At 36.1% G+C, this 23,671-nt stretch overlaps 1 protein-coding gene across 6 annotated transcripts in view; it reads left to right on the forward strand.

Moving 5' to 3' along the window:
* The first annotated feature begins 730 nt into the window (after positions 1-730).
* The window catches only part of PAPOLG (poly(A) polymerase gamma), a 32,852-nt gene continuing 9,911 nt past the window's right edge, over positions 731-23,671 (forward strand). For 5 of the 6 annotated variants that reach the window (XM_037047976.1, XM_037047981.1, XM_037047978.1 and 2 more), the window contains exons 1-15: positions 731-972; positions 3,761-3,922; positions 5,416-5,482; positions 9,415-9,496; positions 9,728-9,837; positions 10,833-10,886; positions 12,914-13,025; positions 15,336-15,425; positions 17,551-17,689; positions 18,510-18,582; positions 19,319-19,439; positions 19,800-19,884; positions 20,285-20,338; positions 22,045-22,164; positions 22,592-22,701. In XM_037047976.1, the coding sequence (XP_036903871.1) occupies positions 956-972; positions 3,761-3,922; positions 5,416-5,482; positions 9,415-9,496; positions 9,728-9,837; positions 10,833-10,886; positions 12,914-13,025; positions 15,336-15,425; positions 17,551-17,689; positions 18,510-18,582; positions 19,319-19,439; positions 19,800-19,884; positions 20,285-20,338; positions 22,045-22,164; positions 22,592-22,701 (1,396 nt within the window). In that variant the 5' untranslated portion in view covers positions 731-955. Of the gene's footprint in view, positions 973-3,760; positions 3,923-5,222; positions 5,318-5,415; positions 5,483-9,414; positions 9,497-9,727; positions 9,838-10,832; positions 10,887-12,913; positions 13,026-15,335; positions 15,426-17,550; positions 17,690-18,509; positions 18,583-19,318; positions 19,440-19,799; positions 19,885-20,284; positions 20,339-22,044; positions 22,165-22,591; positions 22,702-23,671 lie in introns of those variants that run through there. The other variant, XM_037047982.1, reaches the window with a different exon arrangement.

Below are 23,671 nucleotides of genomic sequence, written 5' to 3' on the forward strand. Positions count from 1 at the left end.
ATTGTGACTCTGAGTCACATTCCAAGAAAAAGCAGCTTCTTGACATCCTTTTTCTTGTAATGATTTAGTATTTCACATTATTTCCACACTTCAACACTTTAAAATTCGTCATTATTTTCCAGTTTTTGTCTTTGACACTCACATGGAACACGATCTCCACTATTTGGGAGTGTGAAATTCTGATTCTGCCTTACATTTATCCTCCTATTGTAAACTGCTAACGATTCCTTTCAACCTCCCTCACTTAACTGCCAAAGTCCTGGAAGTCCCGAATGGAGGAGGGAGGGAGGTACTTAGAGGTAAACAATTAGCCTTCATTTACAAACTTGCTTTTCCTTGGGGTAACTGCAAAGTTACAAGTTTCTGGACTCGAATCTCTCCTGACAGAATCTCCCAAACGAGTGGATTGATGACGTATAACTACAACTAAAGATATGAAATAACAGAAGACTTAAAACAGTATTTGCTGGGCAAAGTTCTCATCTTTTTAAAATATATATGATGCAGAGACTCTCATTAGAGGAACAAGAAAAACACATTCCAAATTAACCTCCAAGCAGGTTGCCTGTGGGTTAAAACCCACAGACAAACAGACCAAACACCCCTTCCGACCAAAGTTTGCAGCCCCAGTTCTAGCCCCTGTGGGCGGGGCCATGAGCCCCCGCGACCTAAAGGAGGGGGCGGGATCAGGGGCGGGCCCAGGCTGCCAGGGGCGGGGCCGCGAGGGCGAGGGGCAGGCTGGGAAGCGGCGCCATATTGGCGTCGGCCGCGCTGTATTGTCATAAATAGAACCGGTTATGTGGTGTTTTCACCACTCGGTTGGATGCCTCGGCCGTAGTGAGTGAGAAAGTGAGCGAACAAGCGACCGGAGGAAAGTGGACAGGGAGAGAAGGGAAGAGCAACAACGGGACTCCACAGCGGGAGACACTCGCCGGAGAGGGAGACGCAGGAAGCGATGAAAGAAACGTCTGCGTAAGTGGTGGGGGGCGGCGGTTGAGGGTGAGGTGGTGAGGGGTGGGCTGAGGTGGTCGGCCCGGGACTTCGTTCCCGTGCTCTGTCCCAGGCTCGCCCGAGTGGTCCTTTTCCCTGCTCCGGTTCGGTCGGCAAGGGTACCTCCCCTACACCCAGCGGCTCACCTGGCTACCCCCTGCACAGTCGGGGACTCCAGGAGTCGCCATCTGCTTTCGGCTGTCCCGCATCCGAGGACGCCCCTAGACGAGGGTGCGGCGGGAGACAGGCGAGAGTGGCGGGGGTGTCGGTGAGGAGAAACTGTCGGTCCGTCTCCTGCCCCCAAGTACTGTCTGAACCGGTCTCTTCTGCCTGCATTGGCGCAGACACCATCCCCCTACTTCCCCCTCCTCCCTTCCGGACCGCTGTCTCCAGGTCTCCGGGAGTGAACGACCTATGCCAGCCCGTTTCGCCCTCGTAAAGGCTGTGGTCCTCCCGTCTGCCCATAACATGCCTACGGGTCTGTTCCTCCTGCTCACACTTCGATAAGTCACAAACGGTTGTCGTGCTTGGCGGAAGATTTTGTTGTACCTCATTACATCTTGGCTTATTAGGAAATAATGGGGGAAATGCAAAGAATAACCTACGCATCACTCGTGTAAACAACATGCATCTCCCTCCAAGCATAACATTGTGTGTGTGTATCTGTATCTAAGAGCAATCACTCCAGATACATCTGAAGGGTTCTCCTACTTCCTAATCTCGTCACATTCGCCTCTCCCCCCAGAGTTCCCCACAGTTCCGAATCTGATGGTTCATGCTGCATGTTTTTTCAATGCTGTTACTACATGCTGTGTATATGCCCATAATAACTGGCATTGTTTCTGAGCTTTATATAACCAGTGTCACACTTGTCATTCGGCGGCTTCTTTAGTGCAGTATAGTATCTCCGAGCTTTGTCCATGTTAATATTTTTAACTCTGGTTTTTAAATCATATTAACTATTGTATTCCATGGTAGGGATACACCCTAATATAGTTATTTTCCTGTTAGTGACTAGTTTAGGTTGTTTCTAGTTTCTAATGTTAGTGTGGCAGTGAACATTCTACATGCCTTCTTGTGAACTTGTACTGGAATTCTCTAGCATGTTATCCTTTAAGTGAAATTTATGGTTTGAAGGAAATGTGGAATTCTCCCTCCTGTCCAGAGGATGGAGGTTCAGAAATATAGCCTGGGAATTTTAGTGCTAGTAGGAATTTAAAATAGCCAACTTTATCGGCATACATACGAAAAACTGGGACCCGCGATCGGGATTAGTGTCAGAACTGAAGTTGTTCTGGGAGGGAGAATGGAATGGTGGAAAGATCTTGGGTTTTGGAGTTTAGATTTTGACTCCTGTCTTTCTGTATCTAGGGTACTTACCTATAAAGCGGCACTTGGGGTTATTAAGGTTAATCGAATGATCATATATAATTAGTCTCTTCCATCCATTTACCATACACATATAAACACACAAACTATACCAAAACGCCTCTCTAGCTGTCTTAGAGGTAAAAGAGCTAAATCTTTTAAAAAGAAATTACAGCATTAAGTAACTAATTGAAATTTTGTTTATTCTACGGCAAAATAAATACCAGAAAGAATGTAAAGTCATTAGTATTGTTTCCCTTTTGTTTCTTTGAGTCATTTCTGAAGGTATATGGACTATTTAATCTTTCACTTGATTCTCCCTGTCTAAAAAAATTTCAACCAAAAAGCATGTAATAAGCCAATGTTTTGACTTGTCACTATTGTGTTTTTGTGTGTTATTGTTTGCAGGGCTAATTTATTAGTTTAAAAGATTATTCTTTGAGATTACATTCTTACTATAGGTGTTAATTGTCCTTCACAAAAGGATGGCTAAGATAGGTGATAGAGTTAGTTGATGATTGTGGTGTTTGCTTTTAACTCTCCTTTTTTAGCATAATTAAAAGTTTTACCAACCCATGTTGGTAAATTTTATTTTGAAATTATTATTTGAAATAATAATTTTATTTTGAAATTATTTTGTATTATTATCCAAGTTTTATTTTGAAATTATTAGTCTGTGTAAATCCAAAATCTCAGATACTCTATTGTGCTGTATTCAAGACTGTAATTTCCTGATGGCTAGGATTGTCATTTAGTATAAAGAATTTTATAGTTATTCAGCATAAAAATGGTCTAGGTACCAGGCTAAATGAAGGAACAATTAACTACAGTCAACAAAATGTTAGGACTATAAACTCTTGAGTCAAGCAAAGGATGTTCACTTAGGTATTTCAAAGAAAAATCTAGTTGTGATTTCTTTTTAAAGAATATTCACAAGGACCTTCTAGTGGGATATTTTTATTTCTTTCCCGAAGGGGGTGGGGGACATTGTTTTTACTTAGAGTTTTCTTCCAAGTGGCTGACTGCTTTTCAGAGATTGAATCTAGATGGTACTTGACTTAAGTCTGTAGGGTATAGTGGAGGTGGCCCTGGCCCAGTTCCCATTCAGGCTCTTTGCATTTGGCTGAGTGGTGTTGGCACAGATGCCCGGATGCCACCACATGCTGCTTTTGGCTTGAAAAGGCATCCTAACGATGAAAGATGGAGACAGTATGAATAGCCTTTCATCACTATAAACACAAAATAATCCTTTTTCCCTTTAAAAAAAAGTGCCTGCTCTGATTGTTAGGACTAATAAGTAAACTTTTAAGGTAGGTGAATTAACGAGTGGATTGAGAGATTCAGTGTATCAGTATGATATAATGCTTTAAATTTTTCCCTGCCGTTTCATTGTCTTGAACAGAAACACTGTGCTGGACAGCCAGCGTCAACAAAAACATTATGGAATCACCTCTCCAATTAGCTTGGCATGTCCTAAAGAAATTGATCACATTTATACACAGAAATTAATTGATGCCATGAAACCATTTGGAGTGTTTGAAGATGAGGAAGAATTGAACCACAGGTATGTAACTTAAAAATGCACAGTGTTTTACAGTATATTACTTAATCATTAATTCTACAAATATATATCAGGTACCTACTGTGTCCCTGCCTAGGAATTTAAAAGAAGGATGAAATGAAGAGAAATCTCTGAAACGAATAGCTTACGTTTTAGGTGGTTAGGGAAGGAGACTAACAATTAGACAAATAAGTAAAATAAATACATGTTACATGTGATGAATGCTGCTGAGAAAAGAGTACCAAGAAAAATAAAATTGGAAGTAGAGGTTGTCAGTGAAGGCTTTCATTGACAACTCAGGGAAAATCTGAAGGTAAGGGAACTATCTGGACAGTTGAGGGAAGAGCATTCTAGTCAGAAGGCTTGAGGGGAGCATAAGTTTTGTTTAAGGAATGCGTAGCAAGGTAGCTTGAGTGTCTGAAGCCGGGGAATGTGGGTTTAAAAAAAGTGAGGTGGAAAGGTGTTCAGAGGGGAAAGTAACTTAGGGCATTGTAAGCCATTGAAGAAGTTTTGGCTTTTACTCGGAGTAAAATGGAAAGCTGTTAGGGTTTTGATGAGAAAATTGACATGATTTACTCATGCTTTAGCAGTCTCTCTGGCTCCTATATTGAGAATAGTCTGAAGAAGGATCAAGTCTGAACTGAGGAAACTAGGTAGAAGATTATTATTCTAATAATCCAGGGAGGAAACGATGGTGGTCAGAACTAGGGGGATGGCAGTGGCTGTGATAAGTAGTAGAATTTTGGATATGTTTTAAAGATAGGGTTGTGTGATGATTGTAGAATGCATGCATGTGAGAGGGGGAGGGGGGTGGGGGGTGTGTGATGATCAAGGATGATGCCAAGATTTTTGGTCTCAGCACTTCAAAGGATGGAATTTCATTACCTGGGGAAAGCAGAGGGAAAAACAAGTTTAGACAGATCCAGGAATTCAGTTTTTCATGTTATCTTTAAGATACCTGACTCCTTTTTTAATGTGGACTTGAATATGCCATTGAGTGCAAATTTGTTTTAATATCAGATTGCTTTTATTAAGAACATTATTTCATAAAAATCAGTCAGTAATTAATTTACTCATTTTAATTATCCAAAGTTTTATGGCTTTCAGTGAGAGAATGCAAATCTCTATTATTATCACATTGAATTAATATTATTCCATACTAAGGCCCCCAAAGTTGACAACTCAATTGGCTTTTGCCACCTTATTGAAGGTAGTTTTGATTTTATTAGGCTTTTTGAATTTTGAAAATAGCTCAAAGACCAAAATACTATTATCACATTTATCGTCTCTTTGGAACTCTTAGGGACCTAAGAATGCCAAAGAGATGTGCCATGTATCAACAGATGTGATCGCATTAACATGTGTATAATATGCTTTTACCCTAACAACAACACAAAGGTACTGCTTATATGTTTAATTACTTTTTAAAGTATTGTCTGTCTGTGTGTTTGTTTGTTTGTTTGTTTTAATCTAAAGCATGCTATTTTTTATTATAGGCTGGTTGTTCTTGGTAAATTGAACAATTTAGTAAAAGAATGGATTTCCGATGTTAGTGAGAGTAAGGTAAGACTTCAAACTACAGTGAATTCGTAGTTTCATTACATCCTGGTCTTTAGTCCCGGTAATAAGATGCAAGAGTTGAGAATTATAAACTGGCTCTTTGTTATACTTGGTAAAACTTTGGTCTAGAGTCTAGACAGTTAAGTCTCCTAATAAAAAGAGAATTTACCCCAGAGGTAGCCATTGTCTAGCTAAAATTTCACACAAGTGTTTTGCAGAACTCATAGTAGTGGGCCACAATTTAAATATCAAGAGAGTTTACTTAAAAAGCGAGATTTCGGACTCCTCGTGAAATTCCAGGTCTGATAGTACTAGGCCTTTTTAGAAGGCAGGAAGAGGCTTGAATGGAATCGGGTTCCTGCCCTCCAAGAATGCCTTGAAATTTCCAACATTCCCTGCCTTCTCTGAAGCAGCAGCTGTCATTTATCAATCAGGTTCTGTGTTTGTTATGGCTACCCCTCATTTGCATACCTGCCTGCCCCCTGTGACAGAGGAGTTTATAAACCCTGATTTATAATTATACAACTTTTTCTCCTATGGTAGCTTAACTATTTTTCTTCTGAAAATGATTACATTTTTCTTGCTTTCTTAGAGTATTTTTTATGTGATTGAATTTTTATTTGAGAATCATCACTATGAATATTATTTTACTTGCTTACTAAAATGAGGTAGGACATATTCAACTAAGTGATACTATTTACCCCCCAAGAGGCTCAAACTGTTGTATTTTAATCTTTTTGTTTGTTTTTTATAGTTTTCCCATCTTGTCCTTAACAGACAGCTGTGAGTTATGTCTCATATAACAGTCAGTGCATCTCTCTGCAAACTCCCTTTCTAGTCTTTAATCTGCACAATGTAAAGTATATTTATTTACATTGTCTCATTTGAAACAACAACCCTTTGAGAAGACTGATGTTGTAAAGACCTACTTCCTATTTTTCCTGTCTCACAATATTTTTAAGGTTGATCCTACATGATATAGTATAATTAAGAACTAAATTTGATGCTAATACTCATCCCAGTGTAATAAAGAAGCTGAAGCTCAGAGAGGTTAAAGCACTATAAAAGGGAAGGAAATATGTAGGGAAATGAGGAGTAAACCTGTATTTTGAACAATAGAGTTAAATATTTATTATTTCATTTAATGAGTGTAACAAGTCCACAGAAGAGACTTCCAATGACCTGTAGTCTTTTGTTTGTTTGATGTCACTTGTTCATCTTTTTCTGACTAGCTCTTTTCATATTTGATTCTAGTGATGCCGCCTTCTCTCCCATTGGCTTCTATTGCATTCTCCTGGTTTTCCATCTTATTCCTTAATGTTTCTACTCAATCTCCTTCATGATCTTTTCTCCCTTTTTCTGTATTTTAAGTGACCCTACTCCCCTGGGTTTTTATCCTAGGCTGTCTCTTATGTATATCACCTCTTATTATTTCAGTGTTGATGGTCTCCAAAACAGTATCTTTTATTTTATTTATTTCCAAAGAGAGAGAAAGAAACATCAGTGTGTGGTTGCTTCTTGTGCACCCCCAACTGGGGTCCTGGAGTGCAACCCAAGCATGTGCCCTGACTGGGAGTTGAACTGATGACCCTTTGGTTCACAAGCCAGGACTCAGTCCACTGAGCCACAGTAGCCAGGGCCCAAAACAAGATCTTTAAACCTGATTGCTTCCCGAATTCATGCATGTGTATTCAATCATCTACAAGCTATCTTTCTTTTTTTACCCTTTTTGTATTTTTTTCCATTACCATTTATCCCACTTACATCCCTCTTCTCCCATCCCCTACAATCACCACACTGTTGTCCATGTTCATGAGTTTTTTTCTTTTTAGCTCGATCCCTCCACCCCTTACTCCTCCCCCCAACCAGAGTCATCATCCTGTTCTGTATCTGTGGGTCTGTCTCTATTTTGCTTTTTCAGTTTGTTCCATATATGAGTAGAATCATATGGTATTTGTCTTCTCTGACTGGCTTATTTCACTTAGCGCAATGTTCTTCAGGTCCATCCATGCTGTCACTAAGAGTAAAAGTTTCCTTTTTTTATGGCCAAGTAGTATTTTTTGTTGTTGTTGACACTATTACAGATTTCCTCATTTCCTCCACTCCTTTGCTCACTTTCACCCACCACCCCCACTTTTCCTCTGGCTGTCAGCACACTTGTCTGTGTCTATGAGTTATGCATGTGTGTTTTTTGGCTAATGCCTTCATCTTTCATCATCTGGGCCTCCCCCCTTCTCCCCTGACAGCTGTCAGTCTGTTCCATGTGTCACAAATCAAATCATTTTAGTTAAAAATGTTTGTGACAAAACTATTTTATTCTGTAATTTGGTGTGTGACTTTCTCATAAATCATACAAGAATCATATTCAAAGTAGGAAGATATGAAGGAGGAAGGTAAACTAAAAGGTCCTGGCTTCTCTATCCTTTTGATTCACCTTAATCATCAATGAACTTACTGACTCTTTTCTGGCTAGAAAATTATTTGTGATAACTCTTGAAACATTAATATTCATTAAGAAGAGGAAATAAACTGTTGTATTGTACGTATATTTTTATTCAAGTTAAATGGAGAATATTATTATTCAGAACAGCACTGGGCATTCTGGGGAATAAGAGAAGTTGGAAACATAGTTCTCACCTTCCAAGGAATTTAAATATAGTTGAGGATATAGTACTTACACATAGAAAAAGAAAGGTGAATATAGTATAAAATAGGTATAAAGACAACAATAGAGGAGCACTGAGGGGAAATAAAGAGCTCATTATGGAAGGGAAGATAATTAGAGAAGGCTTCATAAAAGAGGTGGAACTTAAAGAGAACTTTGAAAAATAGATGGTATTAAGAGATCCAGAAAGCATGGGCAAGCATTCAAGACAGGGGAAACAGCAAATGCAATGGCAAGGCAACCAGATTATGTGATATATTAACAGTTGGAGCTTCAGAAGAAAAGATCAGGAGACAAGGCAAGAAAGATCCATAGGAGCACAGTGTGGAAATCCTTAGGATCCAAGGACCCTTACCTCAGTAGTCAGGGAAGACCGCATTGGCAAGTTTTGAGTAGAAGTGTTATAATAGAGTAATTTAAGAACATTGATCAGTGAATTTTATACAAAATAGAGTAAGAGAAAATAAAGACTGAGGGCAAGAGGAGGATAGTTTTATGATACTATTAGCTAGCCTAGAATTGGTATGATAATTGAATAGAAGGGAGATGACATAAGAGATACAAACTAAGAATTGTAAGCCAAGAAGAATAATGACTGTAGGTATGGGCAGAAAGGGAAATGAGGAACAGAAATAAAGAAATCAGGAGGTATACTTGGTTTATCATAGAATTTTTTGCTTGTTTTAGGGAAAGATGTTGAATTGGATCAAGAATATCCAAGTGAAAATACCTGATGGACAGTTAGAATTGGCTCTAGAGAGAGGTGAACAGTAGTATTATAGTACAATCAAAAGTATGTTAAAGTTGTTATATTAGCTCTCATAAGGAAATATGTCAAGATGACCTTTCTTTGCAGAAAGGTTGCTGAGCTAGAATTGAGAAGTTAAGTATATCTGTCACAAAAACCAAAGGGCAGATGGGATTAGTCAAGAGTATGATGACGTAGAGAGCCCAAAGCCCTTGTGTTTGGTAAAGTTCTTGTGCCTTGAGAGTGTTGGAGCCCAAAACAGGCTACTAAGAGGGGACAAGTAGGGTAAAGTGATAAAAATTGTTTTCCTTAAGATAGAGATGAGTGCATGTGTAGTGGACATGAATTTGTTTTGTCTTCCCTCTATAGATACCCTCAGTACTTTAGGCTGCAACCAAAAGAGCTCTAAATTTTTACAAATCTCAACAAAGTTGACAAATATAACATATATCTGTAGTATTTAGCCAATTTCTTGCTAAGTAATTTGAACAATTGAATGGCTTTTGTTTAATTTTATTTTAGAATCTCCCGCCTTCTGTTGTGGCTACTGTTGGTGGTAAAATTTTCACATTTGGTTCCTACAGGCTTGGAGTACACACCAAAGGTAACTGCTTTTCTATGTTCTACTGGTAAGAACTTTTAATAACAAACTCTTATTTGTTCATAATTTAAAATTACAGAAGAAAAAATTCCCCTTATCCCACAACTGAGAGCTAGTTATTGTTAACATCTTTCTATATTCATTACATACTATGTTGTACATATGTTTGCGTGTACTTAACAAAAATATAATACATAATACACTCTTCCTGATAAGAAATACTTTCATTTGTAGGAGCTGACATTGATGCACTTTGTGTAGCTCCAAGACATGTGGAGAGATCTGATTTTTTTCAGTCTTTTTTTGAAAAATTGAAGCATCAAGATGGCATTAGAAATTTAAGAGTAAGTATCCTCTGGTAATGAATATTTTGAACTTGTTAACAAATAGCTATAAAAGCTAGGGCTTAATGATTGTTGAGGTATTTCTTAAGAAGTTGCTGTATCTTGTTAAAGTAATATAGAATGATTGAGAACAGGGGGTTTATAGTTGTTGCATATCTGGATTTGAATCTAAAAATATACCACATTATTAGCTTTTAGATTTTTGGTCAAGTTACCTATTATATCTGAGCCTATTTGCTTACTTGCAAAATGGAGACGGGATAACATTTTTATAAGGTCTTTTGAGGATTGATGAGATAATTTACACATAAGTTCAGTTAGTATTGAATAGTAACTCTTTTTATGTGTATATCTAGCCATTCATTCAGCAAATAAAATTTCAGCACCATTGATTCATCAGATACTGGCCTTAGTCCCACAAATAACAATGGTGAACAAGACAGTTTATGGGAAGGAGAGACTGGAGAACTAACTGAATGAATACTTTTAATACAATCTGAGGTGCTAGGATCAGATGAAATTCAAAGGATCTTTGTTATTTGGGTGTCTGGGAATGGAAAATAAAAATTTGCGAGGTTGAGGGATTAAGGAAGTCACAGAAAGACATTTCTACTAAATCCAAATTATACTGACTTATTTCTGTATAGTTCATTCTAAGTTCTGATTGTATTTTAATTTCTGACAGTAGTGCTCTTTGTAGATTATCAGTTTTCAATTTAATCTCGACAAATAGTAAGTATTCAGGTGATAGCAGTTCTGCCTGCCAGTTTACATGTGTATTTTTAGGAAGAGAATAAGTTACATAACAACTGTCATAGACATTTTGTATATCTTAACACAGTCACAAACATAGAAGTACTCACCTAGAATGTGAGGCTAAGAACATTATCACTTTTTTTGTTTAGTTAAAAAGCAGTTTGGGTGCAAAGGTATTTATATTATTGGCAAGAAGGGATTATACCTTATAGATAGATAATTGTTTCCTTCTTTTTTAGGCTGTAGAAGATGCCTTTGTACCTGTTATAAAATTTGAATTTGATGGAATTGAAGTAAGTGTTCTTCATATTTTTCTGGCTTTGCAGTTGAACTACTTAACTCATAAGTGATTTTTTTTTCGTTTTTTTTAATCAGGCTTAATTATTTTAAAGAATCAAATAGCTTTTAAATAGCCCCTCCCTTTCCTCTCCCCTGTATCTGTTGACTTCTCATGGAAAATGAACTGACTTCCATTCCTACCCCATTCTTCTCATTCTCATAATCTCCTAACGTAGTTAAAATTTTGCTGGGAACAGTATTTAGTATTTACATTATTAGGATCTTATAAACAATGTTCAAAACTGAGCACTAAGTGTCTAGTTTACCATTTTTTTCTGTGTGGGATTTTGTTTTTGTGGGGGAATTAATTGCTCTGTAATTTGTTTGCTTGGGCTTTAAATTTAGGACTAATTCAGAACCGCCCTGTCCTTAGTTATCCAAATCTCCTTTAAATAGATTTAGGTTTCTCAGGTTTTCTGTAATCATCCTAAAAAAAATACTTAGTCTTCTTACCTACTGCAATCCACACTGAATATTCTCAATGACTAACATGCTATTATACAGCTGTCATCCTGATGTCTTTTTATTTTTATTTACTTTTTTACTATCATCCTGGAATTTCCTTTAGCCTCTCTCTAGAGTTTACTTTATTGACTCTCATTTTAGTGGCACTTATCCACTAGCTTCCTGAGAAAGAGCACATGTTTTTGAGATCTTGCATGTTTGTTTAAAAATGTCTTCATCCCCTCAAGCCAAACTGGCTGAGTATGGTGTCCCACATGGAAAATGATAGTTCTTGGAATTTCGAAGGTCTTGCTTTGTTGTCTTCTAGCTCTCATGCTGTGTTGAGAAGTGTGATGCCATTTTGATTCCTCATCCTTTGTATGTTTTGTCTTTGTAGACATTAATATGATTTTTTTCCCTAGTCTTCACAGTTGTAAAATTCATGGTAATACACATTAGTCTGTGTCTTTTCAGTCAAATATGCTAGGTATTCAATAGTCCTCTTTCAACTTAGGAACTCCTTTTCTTCAGTTCTTGGGACTTTGTATTGACTTTTGTTGGATTTCCTGCCTTCATTTCCTTTCTCCTTTCTGGAGCTCCTAATATTTGCATGCTGGACCTCTAGAATGGCCACCCCCCCACACACACTTTTTATTATTTTTTTCTCTTCTGTTTACTGGTCACGTCTGTTTTTTGTGATTTTTTCATCTTCTAAACTTTATATTTTGTTTTCCATTTCTGCTATCATATATTTAATTTCTAAGAATACTTTTTTATTCTCTAAATATTTTTTATTTATTTGTGTATTTATTTACAGCTTTCTGTCCTTATTTCCTGGTTACAATTTTTTTTACCTTCGCTTTTTTAGATCTGCTGAGTCTGTTACTGCTTGCCCATCTAGTTTCCAGCTTTCATAATGTTTGCTTTTGTATTGTATTTTTCTTTGTCCTAGTGGATTATGTCTTTAGAAACAAAATAAAACTAAACAAAAACAAAAAAAAATGCTGGTATTTTAGAGGGGCCAAGAGGGAGTGAATATAAATGTGTGTTGGATCTGCCATCTTTATCTAGAACAAGGATATCAAACTCGTTTTCCCTGGGGACCACATCAGCCTTGTGGTTTACCTTCAAAGGACCGATTGTAATTCCAGCTCCTCAACAATAAAGGAGTAGTTATTTATACAGTCCTAAAATTATTTCTGACCTTTGAAGGCAGCCACGAGGCTAATGTGGCCCCTGGTGAAAATGAGTTTGACACCCCTGACCAAGAAATTCACTCATTAGGTTTTTAATTATTTTTGTTAATGCTTAGCATATATGTTCAAATTAAAATACTTTCTCTTAATTTGAAAATTTAATTGCCCTCACAAAACTATTTGAGTTCCCATGTGAGATTCCTACATAGGCCTTTTGGAGTTTGGGTAAAAATTCCAAAACTAGTAATTACAACTTTTTACATTTTTGAAGTGGGGAGGGAGGAGAATGGACTAGAAGAAAAAAATTAATATTTTTCTGTTCTTTTTGCATCTTTCCAAAGATCGATCTAGTCTTTGCAAGACTGGCAATACAAACCATATCAGATAATTTAGATCTAAGAGACGACTCTCGACTGAGAAGCCTTGATATAAGGTGTATTCGCAGCCTAAATGGTAAGCTTCTAAAAAGACATCTGCACAACCTGCCTGAAGAAGTTTAACAAATAGAGATCTTTTAGCAGAATTTTAATGAACTTTGTAAGAGATTGAACTAACTCAGTTTAAAAATGATGTCATTTTCTTTATATAAGTAATCTGATCACATTTAAGCATCTTTGAAAGAAATTTGTTTGAATATTGTTTGTGTTTGTAGTAGTGGTTCTCAAACATGTTGATCTCAGGACTCCTTTACACTCTAAAATTTTATTGAGGACCCCAAAGATCTTTTTACATGGGTTATATCTAATGTTGACCATTTAACATGCTCAGTATTTACTATGTCAGAAATAAAAACTGAGAAAATTTAAAAGTCTTTATTAGTATTAGTTCATTTTAAAATAACAATAGTAAATCCATTATAAGTAAATATAAATACATTTTTGTATGAGCAATGGCTTTTTTGCAGTTTTGCAAATTTTTTGATATTTGACTTAATAGAAGACAGCTAGATTTTCATATCTGCCTTTACAGTCAGTTTCTTACAATATTTTGTTTTGATTGAAGCACAGAAAGAGAATCAGGCCTCTTAAAGATATATAATTGAAATATGGAGTAGTATTTTAATAGATTTTTCAGGTAACTGTGAATATTCTTTGATACTACACTAAAACTTGACCAGTGACAGTTTTTTTTTCTTTTCTATAGGTTTATTGAGGTCTAATTATGTACTATAAAATTTATCATTTTTAGGTGTACAATTTCACAGGGATGTCAAACTCATTTTCACAAGGGGCCACATCAGCCTCACAGTTGCTTTCAAAGGGCCAAATGTAATTTTAGGATTATGTAACTACTTAACTAGGGGCAAGGAGCTTGGTGCTGCCGCTGGGTAGAAACAAGGTAGAGGGCCAGATAAAACAAGGTAGAGGGCTGGATTTGGTCCCCAGGCCTTGTGTTTTCCACCTGTGATTTAGTAGTCTTTAGTATACTCAGAGTTGTACATGACAGTTCAATTTTAGAACATTTTCATCCTTCTCAAAAGATCCTTCATACCTATTTGTAGTCATTCCCCTTCTCAAACCCCAGTCTCAGACAACCACTAAAATGCTTTCTATTTCTATAGATTTGCCTTTTCTGGACATTTCATATAAATGATTTCATACAATATGTGGAATCATTTGTATGAAATGATTTATACAGATCATTTCATACAAATGTTTATGAAGTTCACAGATGAAATTCACAAACATTATGCTAAGTGAAAAAAGACACAAAAGAAGACTTTAGTGCAAATGTTAACACAGTGAAACAGGCAAAGAAAGCCTTAATGTAATTATAAAAATATGGGGCTGGCCAAAAAGTTCGTTCGGTTTTTGTTTTGTTTTTCTGTAAGATGGCTCTGGTTGTCTTTAACTTCATTCAAAACAATTTTGTTAGACTGTATTGTGACAACTGTCATATTAGTGTGCATTTAAGGGAAAAAATTACCAAAATTGGTGAATTTTTGTGTATCCATTTTAGTATTGAAGATGGAAGAAACTGAAACATTTCTGGCATTATGCTTTATTTCAAGAAAGGTTAAAACAACTGAAATGCAAATAAGGATTTGTGTGGTGTATGGAGAAGGTGCTGTGACTGATTGAACATGTCAGATGTGTTTTGCAAAGTTTTGTGCTGGACATTTCTTGCTGGATGATGCTCTGTGGTTGGGTGGATAAGCTGAAGTTGATAATGATCAAATCTTGATATTACTTGAGAACAGTCAACATTCTACCACTTGGGAGATAGCTGACATACTCAAAATGTCCAAGTCAAAAAAGTTATTGGTGAAAATGAAAAGTGTGTCTTTTATTTTATGGGGGGGAAAAAACTGAATTAACCTTTTGGCCAACCTGGTAGGTTTGACCTAACAGATTCCCAGGGGTCCACTAATTGTACTTGGTGAATTACTGGTTTATAGTACTTGTTGTTTAACTGGAATCATTGTGTTTTGTACTTCCAGAGTGCAAAGTAAACCACAGTGTTTATGGATAAGATTTTCATTAAAGCAATAACACTTTTATAACTTGGGGTCATTTGATTAACAGTGAAGTTTGTGGAAGAAATCTGAAAGAGAGACCCATCTCTTATTTTAGTGTTGGACATACTTTAGAATTCTTTAAAAGCAAAGTGATTTTTCATATACAATTGCTAAATTTTGAAGACAAAACAAACCCTGACATTTTATTATCTTTGATATTTTTAGCATTTGAGAGTCTGGAGGTTAGAAAGACATTTAAACTGTTTTTGTTGCATAATAAAAAATAAATGTTTTATCTTTTTCAGGCTGTAGAGTTACTGATGAAATTTTGCATTTAGTGCCAAATAAAGAAACTTTTAGACTCACTCTAAGAGCAGTCAAATTATGGGCAAAAAGTAAGTACCCCAACTCTTTTATGTTTGAATGATAAAATCATAATTTTCAGTTGCTTATGATAGACGCATAAATGAAAACCCCTGAGTATATTGATACTGGGGGATTGAGGTCCAATAAGATTTGGAGAAGCTGTTTCTTTTTCAGGTGCAATGGTTATGGCGCTATAATGTGTGGCTTTACCTCCTTCTCCCTTGGGTAAAAAACTGAAAAGCCCCTAACTTTTCCATCTTAGATTTCAGCGAGGTAGTCAGAATGAGGTAGGACTTGGAGAGTGCAACCCGCCCCTTTGAGCTCTCTAAGGGCAGGACCATCTTGCTTATCTTTGTCTCCCCATCACCAGCAAAGCTTACAGTAGATATTTAGTAAATTTATTACATGAAGAGTGTCCAGTGATAGTTTTAACTCGTTTTTACATTATAATACTCTTCTAGTAAAATCTAGAAGGAACTACACTAGTTTGTATGTATAGGCATGGTTGATAGCCCAGTCCTGAGCTGACACAGCACATTTGTATTATTTGTAACTACTTATTTGCATTATTTAAGTACTACTGTACTTCTGGCACCAGGTTTTACATAAACAGTGCTCTCCAGTAAAACTTTCTGTGATGATGGAAATGTTTCCTATCTGTGCTCTCCAATGCAGTAACCATGTGACTACCCTTGAAACATGCAAGTGAGGGACTAAATTTTTTAATTTTATTTAATTTTAATTAATATAAATTTAGAATTAACACCTAAGAGAAATAAAAAGATATGTTCACACAAAAACTTAAACACAAATGTTCCTAGCAGCATTATTCATGATAGTCTAAAAGTAGGAATAACCCTATGTTCATAAATGGATAAACAGATGAACCAAAAGTGGTATATTCATAATATGAAGTATTATTAGGCAATAAAAAGGGAATGAAGTATTGATATATGTTACACCATATATGAACATTGAAACCATGATGTTGAATGAAAGCAGCCATTTATAAAAGACGCATTTTGTACAATTTCACTTATATGAAATGTCCAAAATAGGCAAATCTATAGAGACAGAAAGTAGATTACATGTTGCTTAGGTTTGGGAGGAGTCCGTGGGTTGCGGGGGTGGGGGGGCGAGCAGTATAAGAGGGCTGTGACTGTCAAAGGTTTCTTTTGGGGATAATGAAAATATACCAGAATTGATTGTAATAATGGTTGCACAATTAAAAGCCATTGAATTTTATACTTGAAATGGATTAATCTTATGGTGTGTAAATGATTTCTCAGTAAAAGCTGTTACCCCCCCCCAAAAAACCCCAAACCATATGTAACTTGTGGCTACCATTGTACTAGATACTGCACATCTAAAAAGACCTTAAGTAAGCAGAAGTTGTCCGTTGGCTTAGTTGTATAGTCGGGGTAAAGTAATTTGCATTGAAAAGATAATCACAATTTGTCATTTGCTAAATTAAATTAAATACCATGTTTTGTTAATTCTTAGATGCATATTTTTCACATTTAACATCTGAAATTGATATTTTGTATTTTTCTTTTGGTTAATGGAATATAAAATCATGCTATATTATGTAATTGAAAGAATCTTAGATTTTATGAAACAGATAATGCATTTTTGTAGGCTGGCATAAGAAACAGTGATACAAGAAATGAGTAGTATCAATAGTGTGCTGTACTTTATGGAGAAGATCCAAATTATACAAAGTACTATAGTCCCCAACTTTATACTTGATTTTAAAATGCCCGTGAATATGACTACTAATGAAATGGTTATTCTTTCCTGCTTAAACCCTTCAGATATCTTTCTTGCCTTCTTGTTTTCATTTCTTTCCCAACCATAAATACTGAAAAAAATCAGTGTTATGCTGGAGGAGCCCAGTTGGGCAGTCAGAACTGACACGGAACAGGGAGTGTCTGTATTGGAGAAAAGAGTGGTGGCAGGGGAGGGGGTGAGCAGCTTCTGGTTTACTAATAAGACTGTGGGCCTAGCCTGAAGGTCTGCTCGTTGATTTTAATGTTTCCATAGGGGAAAGTAATTTAATCAGCAGTCTTAAGAAGGAAGTAATTCTGTTCTTTATGATTGAATGGCATGGAGAGTGGGTCTTAACAATAGTTAACAAATATATTAATTTTTTAGGACGTGGTATTTATTCCAACATGCTTGGATTCCTTGGCGGTGTCTCTTGGGCAATGCTGGTTGCAAGAACTTGCCAATTATATCCAAATGCAGCAGCTTCTACTTTAGTTCATAAGTTCTTTTTAGTTTTTTCCAAGTGGTAAGTATTCATATGCATACTTTCACTATTTATTAACCTCTGCCTATATGTAAATTTGTTTGGAAATTTTAAAGCTATGCATAGACTTTTTCTGTTGTCTTACTCCTTTTTAAAATTAGAAGTTTAAGCCCTGGTTGGTGTAGCTCAGTGGATTGAGTGTTGGCCTGTGAACCGAAAGGTCACAAATTCAACTCTCAGTCAGAGCACATGCCTGGGTTGAGGGCCAGGTCCCCATTTGGAGGCGAGCAAGAGGCAACTGCCCTCTCTCCCTCCTTTTCCTTCTCTCTAAAAATAAATAAATAAATAATCCTAAAGAAATTTTTTTTAAATATCAAATTTGAGACAATGATGACACCAGATGGCGCTTTCCGGCAGTCTGTGAATGTGCACCTTTAGCTTGAGAGTGGTCACAATACTAGCCAATTAGTAGCTATGCTGAGGTGGTTTAAGATCTCATATATAAAATGGAGATGATAATCCTATCTACTGCCTGTCTTTTTTTAGGAGTGTTTTCAGTAAATCTTAGGTGTTGCTGTTATTATCAGAGTAAATCCATGAAAGTAAATGAAAAGGAAGGGAAAAATTCAGTCTTGCATTAGATGCAGCTAATTGGCAAAACAATATTTGCCCTCTGAGAGAACACTGCTTTAAAATAAGCAGCCTTTATCTTTGTTACTTTCTTTCCTTTCTCATTTTTTTTAAATAGCAAATACCCCAAACATTTGCTGTTTGAAAGTTGGAACAAAGTCTAATGATTTTAACATTTTGTGTAGTTGCTGAAGTAAGGTCCTATGTGAGTTAATTTTCTTATTCATGTTAGGGAATGGCCAAATCCTGTGCTGCTGAAGCAACCAGAAGAAAGCAATTTGAATTTGCCTGTTTGGGATCCTCGGGTATGTGACTTACTATAAATTTTCATTAAATCTTTTATGAAAAGGGCAATTCTCTGAATTACAGTCTAATGATAATTCCTCTTGTGTGCTCATCTTCTGTTTAACTGTAGTTCTTTCCTGCCTCTGCTGTGTTTTTTGGTGCAGATGATGTATTTCTCCAGTGCTAATCCAAATGTTATGTCGTTAAAAATCACCCATATAAAACTAGATGAGTGAATGTAGCACCCAAAATGTCATAATCTATTGTTAAAAACTGTCTTACAAATAGTTTTAAAGTACTAAAGTGTATGAAAGATATGCTTTGCAGTGCAATTTAAAGCAGATTCATTATTCCTAGATAGCATAACTCTCACTTGCCTTGCATTTTAATTTGCTTTTAGAGTAGGTGCTCGTTTCCCTGAGTAATACAGGGGAATCGTCCATTGAATAGGTGCAGAAAGAGTATGGAGAACCATTGGACCTTTTTGCTGCTATGATACTATATCCTTGTTCTAAAAGACCATTGTTTATAAGATGCACCATCAGTTTAACAGCTTTTCAGGGGAAAAATTAACTTCTGCAGAGTTTCCTTTGACTGTCAGTCACATCTGACTTCAGAAATAAAGGTAGTTGGGGAGTGGAAATGTACTTCTTAGAAATGGGGAGAGGTAGTATCAAATTTATATTTCATACTCTTCAGACTTTGGGTGAAATGAAGTAGGAGAATAGATCATTTATTTTGCTTTTAATTTCACAGGTAAATCCATCAGATAGGTATCATCTCATGCCCATAATCACCCCTGCCTACCCACAACAGAATTCTACGTATAATGTGTCCACATCAACTCGCACAGTAATGGTAGAAGAATTTAAACAAGGTAAACCTGTTGGCTCTATTGCCCTTTACATATTCCCCTATTTTTGGTTGACAGCAGTGTAATTCTATATTGCAGTTATGCCTATTATTTCTGAAAATTCTTTCAAATGTGTGTGTATTTTTTCAGTAATTGGTTTTCCAGAATATATGATAATATTAAGGCCAAAAATGGAGCCAGCCCAAGCTGGTTGAAATTGATACTTGTGTTCTAAGAAAAAACATAATAAATGTATATTTCTTTCACTGAAGAATTTGTTGGGGTAAAAGGTTTGGGGGTAGGGTAATACAGTATTACAGTAGCTAATAATATGATGGTCAGTGTTCAAAATCAGTCTCTCTGTCTCTCTCATTTTAAACTTAGGTCTCGCAGTCACAGGTGAAATTCTTCAAGGAAAATCAGATTGGTCCAAACTACTTGAGCCACCAAATTTTTTTCAAAAATATAGGTATTTCAAATTTTTCATTTTGTGTGTGTGTGTGTATAAAGAAAAATATTAAACTTAGAAAGTTACTATGTGATAGGTGAGAGCTGTCACTTATATTTCAAATAAGGTAGAGAATAGGTTAACAGAAGTCCTATGTGATGACATAGTGTCTGTATCATAGTAGTAAATGACCCAGTGTTAATAATGGTTTTTTGGGTTTTGTTTTTAGTGAATAATTTTTAATTGCAGCGTCTGGAATTAATTTTGTAAAATTCAGAGAATGTTTTGATTTTTATAAACTGTGTGCTTGCATTAGTGCTTTTGTTCATTGGGGGAGAGAAGGAAAATTTAATGATAGAAAAGCAGATACTAACAATATTGATGCCTTTTTTTCCTGATTGTTGCTGAAAATTCTTCATAGACATTATATAGTATTGACTGCCAGTGCATCAACAGAAGAAAACCATCTGGAGTGGTAAGACTTATATTTCAAGCTATATACTGATAACATTTAAATGGTGCTTTACCATTCATTTATAAAACACTTTCTCTATTTTCAAAGTTATTAACTCTTATTGATTACTATTGTGCATGACCATGGAGCATTAGTGTCTTAAGAAATGCCATCAAATTAATGTTTCAGAATCAAAGTGACACAAAATAATATGTGAACAGATCTTAGCCTTTTGTCACTTCTCAAAGTCAGGTTTTTTCCCCAGCAATTGATTTTCTTAATGATGCCTTTTTGTCATCTTATTTATTCATTTTGAGATGGGAGGGGGGATACATCACTGTGATAGAGAATCATCAATTGATTGGTTGCCTTTCGCATACTCCCCCAACTGGGGACCTGACCCACAACCCAGGCATGTGCCTTGGCAGATAATCGAACAGGCAACCTTTTGGTTCTTGGGCCAATGCTTAATCCACTGAGCCATACCAGCCAGGGCTTATGTATTCTTTTAATTTAGGACATAATGGCATGCAGTGCCATTCATAATGTTAAGCTTCTGTTAACAGAGAGGAGATATTTTAGTCAAGGAGCAATGCATTCTCTCTAGTGCATGTAAATATATTTCCATTCCCTCTAGTGTATTGACATCCATAGCCCCATCAGGCAAAGGCTGTTAGGCCGCCAGAGAGAATTGTGCTTACCTTAAGTATGACTGCTGGAAAAGAAGAACAGAACTGTACGGTCTTTTGCTTCAATGGTTTAATGCTTATTTCATTGATAATTAAAGGGACCCTGAAACCTTTCATTAGAACAGAGTGTTTCATTTGTCTAGATCAGGGGTCAGAAAACTATGGTCTGGGCCAAATTCAGCTTGCCATCTCTTTTTTATAAATACAGTTTTATGGGAACATAGTCACACCCACTGATTTATATATTGTCTATGGCTGCTTTCCTGCTACAAGGCGAAATCATACAGTTGCAGCAGAAACAGAATGGCCCAGAGGGCCTAAAACATTTATTATCTCACCCTTAAACAGAAAAAGTTTGCCAGTCTCTTGTTTAGATTACTCTGAAGAATAATTCAGTGTTTGTATATCTGCTCTTGAAGCACACACAATTAAAATGTGTAAGCTTTTACTAGTGTTTAAAAAATGTAAAAATGTTCTTGTAGCTATTCTTTCTAATTCATAAAATCATTAGTATGATAGCTGACAGCAGTCTCATTTCTTAAGTGAGATGGAAAAGTTGCAGAAGTCTGATGAAACTTTCGATATTTTAGTAGTATCTAATCTGATTTTAGTGACTTTTTAAATGCAATATCTATTATCATTTTGTGAAAATAAGAGCATGTGTATTTCATAAATTAAGTGCCAGTTGTTAGCTTTTGGAGTCACATTATTTAAACATATCTTAGCCAATTTTCAAACATAAAATTTGAAAGTGGAAAAAGATTTAGAGACAGATGAACCATGTTCAAATTATGACTATTTTATGGTCTTTACAGGCAGCTATTTTTAGATCAGGGATGCATTAAATAGGTCAGCTCTTTTTCAGAGGGGGAGATTCACTAACTAGTAATTTACTTGAGTGATATTTTAAAGAGTTACTAAATATATTGGACTGAATTTTTAATAAATATGTAAAGCATCATAGCTGATATGCTATTTGGTTTACTTGTATATAGCTTCCAAATTTAATATGGAAAAGTCTTGTCTATTTTATTTTAGGGTCGGATTGGTAGAATCTAAAATCCGTGTACTTGTTGGAAACTTGGAACGGAATGAATTTATTACTCTTGCCCATGTAAATCCCCAGTCATTCCCAGGAAATAAGGAACATTATAAAGAGTGAGTTAATTACTTTTTAATATTATATTTCTTAAATAATGTTATCTGACATACGCATTGTTCAAGATCAGTTGTGAGACTGTTGTTTAATAGGCATTGATGGGGGGTGATACATTATGTATTTGAGTAGTCACGCATTAAAACAAAGTGCATGCTATGTTGGTAGCTCACAGACCCCAGAAAAAAACTCCATTAGAGTATTTGGAGCATCTTTAAATATATATTCAGTAAGTCATTTTCAAAACCATTTAATTGTCTTTATAGCAACACAGTATAACTTACCAGTGTTCTTGGTGTCAGTTTTAAGAAATTTGGCCAAACCATTGAAATTTGTGTTTATGCTTCCATAAAGACCAAGTTTTAATTACCAAATAGCATCTGTAAAATTGTAAAAAATTAATGGAAATTCTTAAATTTTATTTTATAGCAATAATTACGTATCAATGTGGTTCCTTGGAATAATTTTTCGAAGAGTAGAAAATGCAGAAAGTGTTAACATAGACTTGACATATGATATACAGTCATTTACTGATACAGGTAAGACCTTGTCATCATAGAGCCTATGGTCCTCAACCTTGGCTGTAATGCAGTATTCTCTGCCTACGATCTGTCTGGTTATATTTTTAAAGTTCTATAATTGGTTAAGTAAATATGGTACATCCATATTATGAAAGTCTCTGCTGCTATTAAAGGCATAATGAGACAATTTCTATGATATATTTAGGGGGAAATATTGCAGAGCAGTGCATATAGTGCTCTCGTATTTACATAAGTAAAAAATATATCCATGTTTGCTTATAAGTAGCAAACTTATAAGCAAGGTCTGTACAGAAGGTATCCAGCCACATAAGATGAAAAATAGAGACATTATTAAAGAAGACACAAGATACAGGAAACATCGTACACGGGACAATGATACCTCAGTCTCCTTCAAAGTATGCACTGTAGGATCTCACACAGTTTTCCCAGTCGTCATTAACTGCCCTGTAATATTTTCCTAAATCTCATTGATGGTCTGAAATCCCATCCCTTTCAAAGGTGATTTTAGTTTTTGGAAAAGCTAGAAGTCACAGGGTGCCAAATCCAGGCTGTAGGGAGCTGAGTCAGTTCAGTTCAGTTGAGTGATTTTATGTTTCACGAAAAATCCTGCACAAGACATGATACATGAGTTGTGACAAAGCTGCCAATCACCAGTTGCCCATAGCTGCAGCCTTCTGAATCATTGGAATAGTTTACATGGAGGAATGTTTAAGCTTAATGCAAAATTTGATACAGATTCGTTGGGCTATTTCTCCTTTGAATGCAACAGCCACACAGTACACGTGTTCACTCACTGGTGTCTCCCCCCCCCCCCCCCTGGTTAGTACAGTGAAATCATCATTGTTCACACATGCACATTCCAGTCCACTCTCCTTAACTGCCAGGTTACATCCTTGTCACACAAACTCTTTTTGTTTGTGTGGACTTTCTCCAGACATACCTCATGTGTTTCCGAAAGGATATATAG

The sequence above is a fragment of the Sturnira hondurensis genome, unplaced genomic scaffold (genome assembly GCF_014824575.4).
Source record: "Sturnira hondurensis isolate 20B ecotype Veracruz unplaced genomic scaffold, ASM1482457v3 Scaffold0006413, whole genome shotgun sequence".
Taxonomy (NCBI): domain Eukaryota; kingdom Metazoa; phylum Chordata; class Mammalia; order Chiroptera; family Phyllostomidae; genus Sturnira; species Sturnira hondurensis.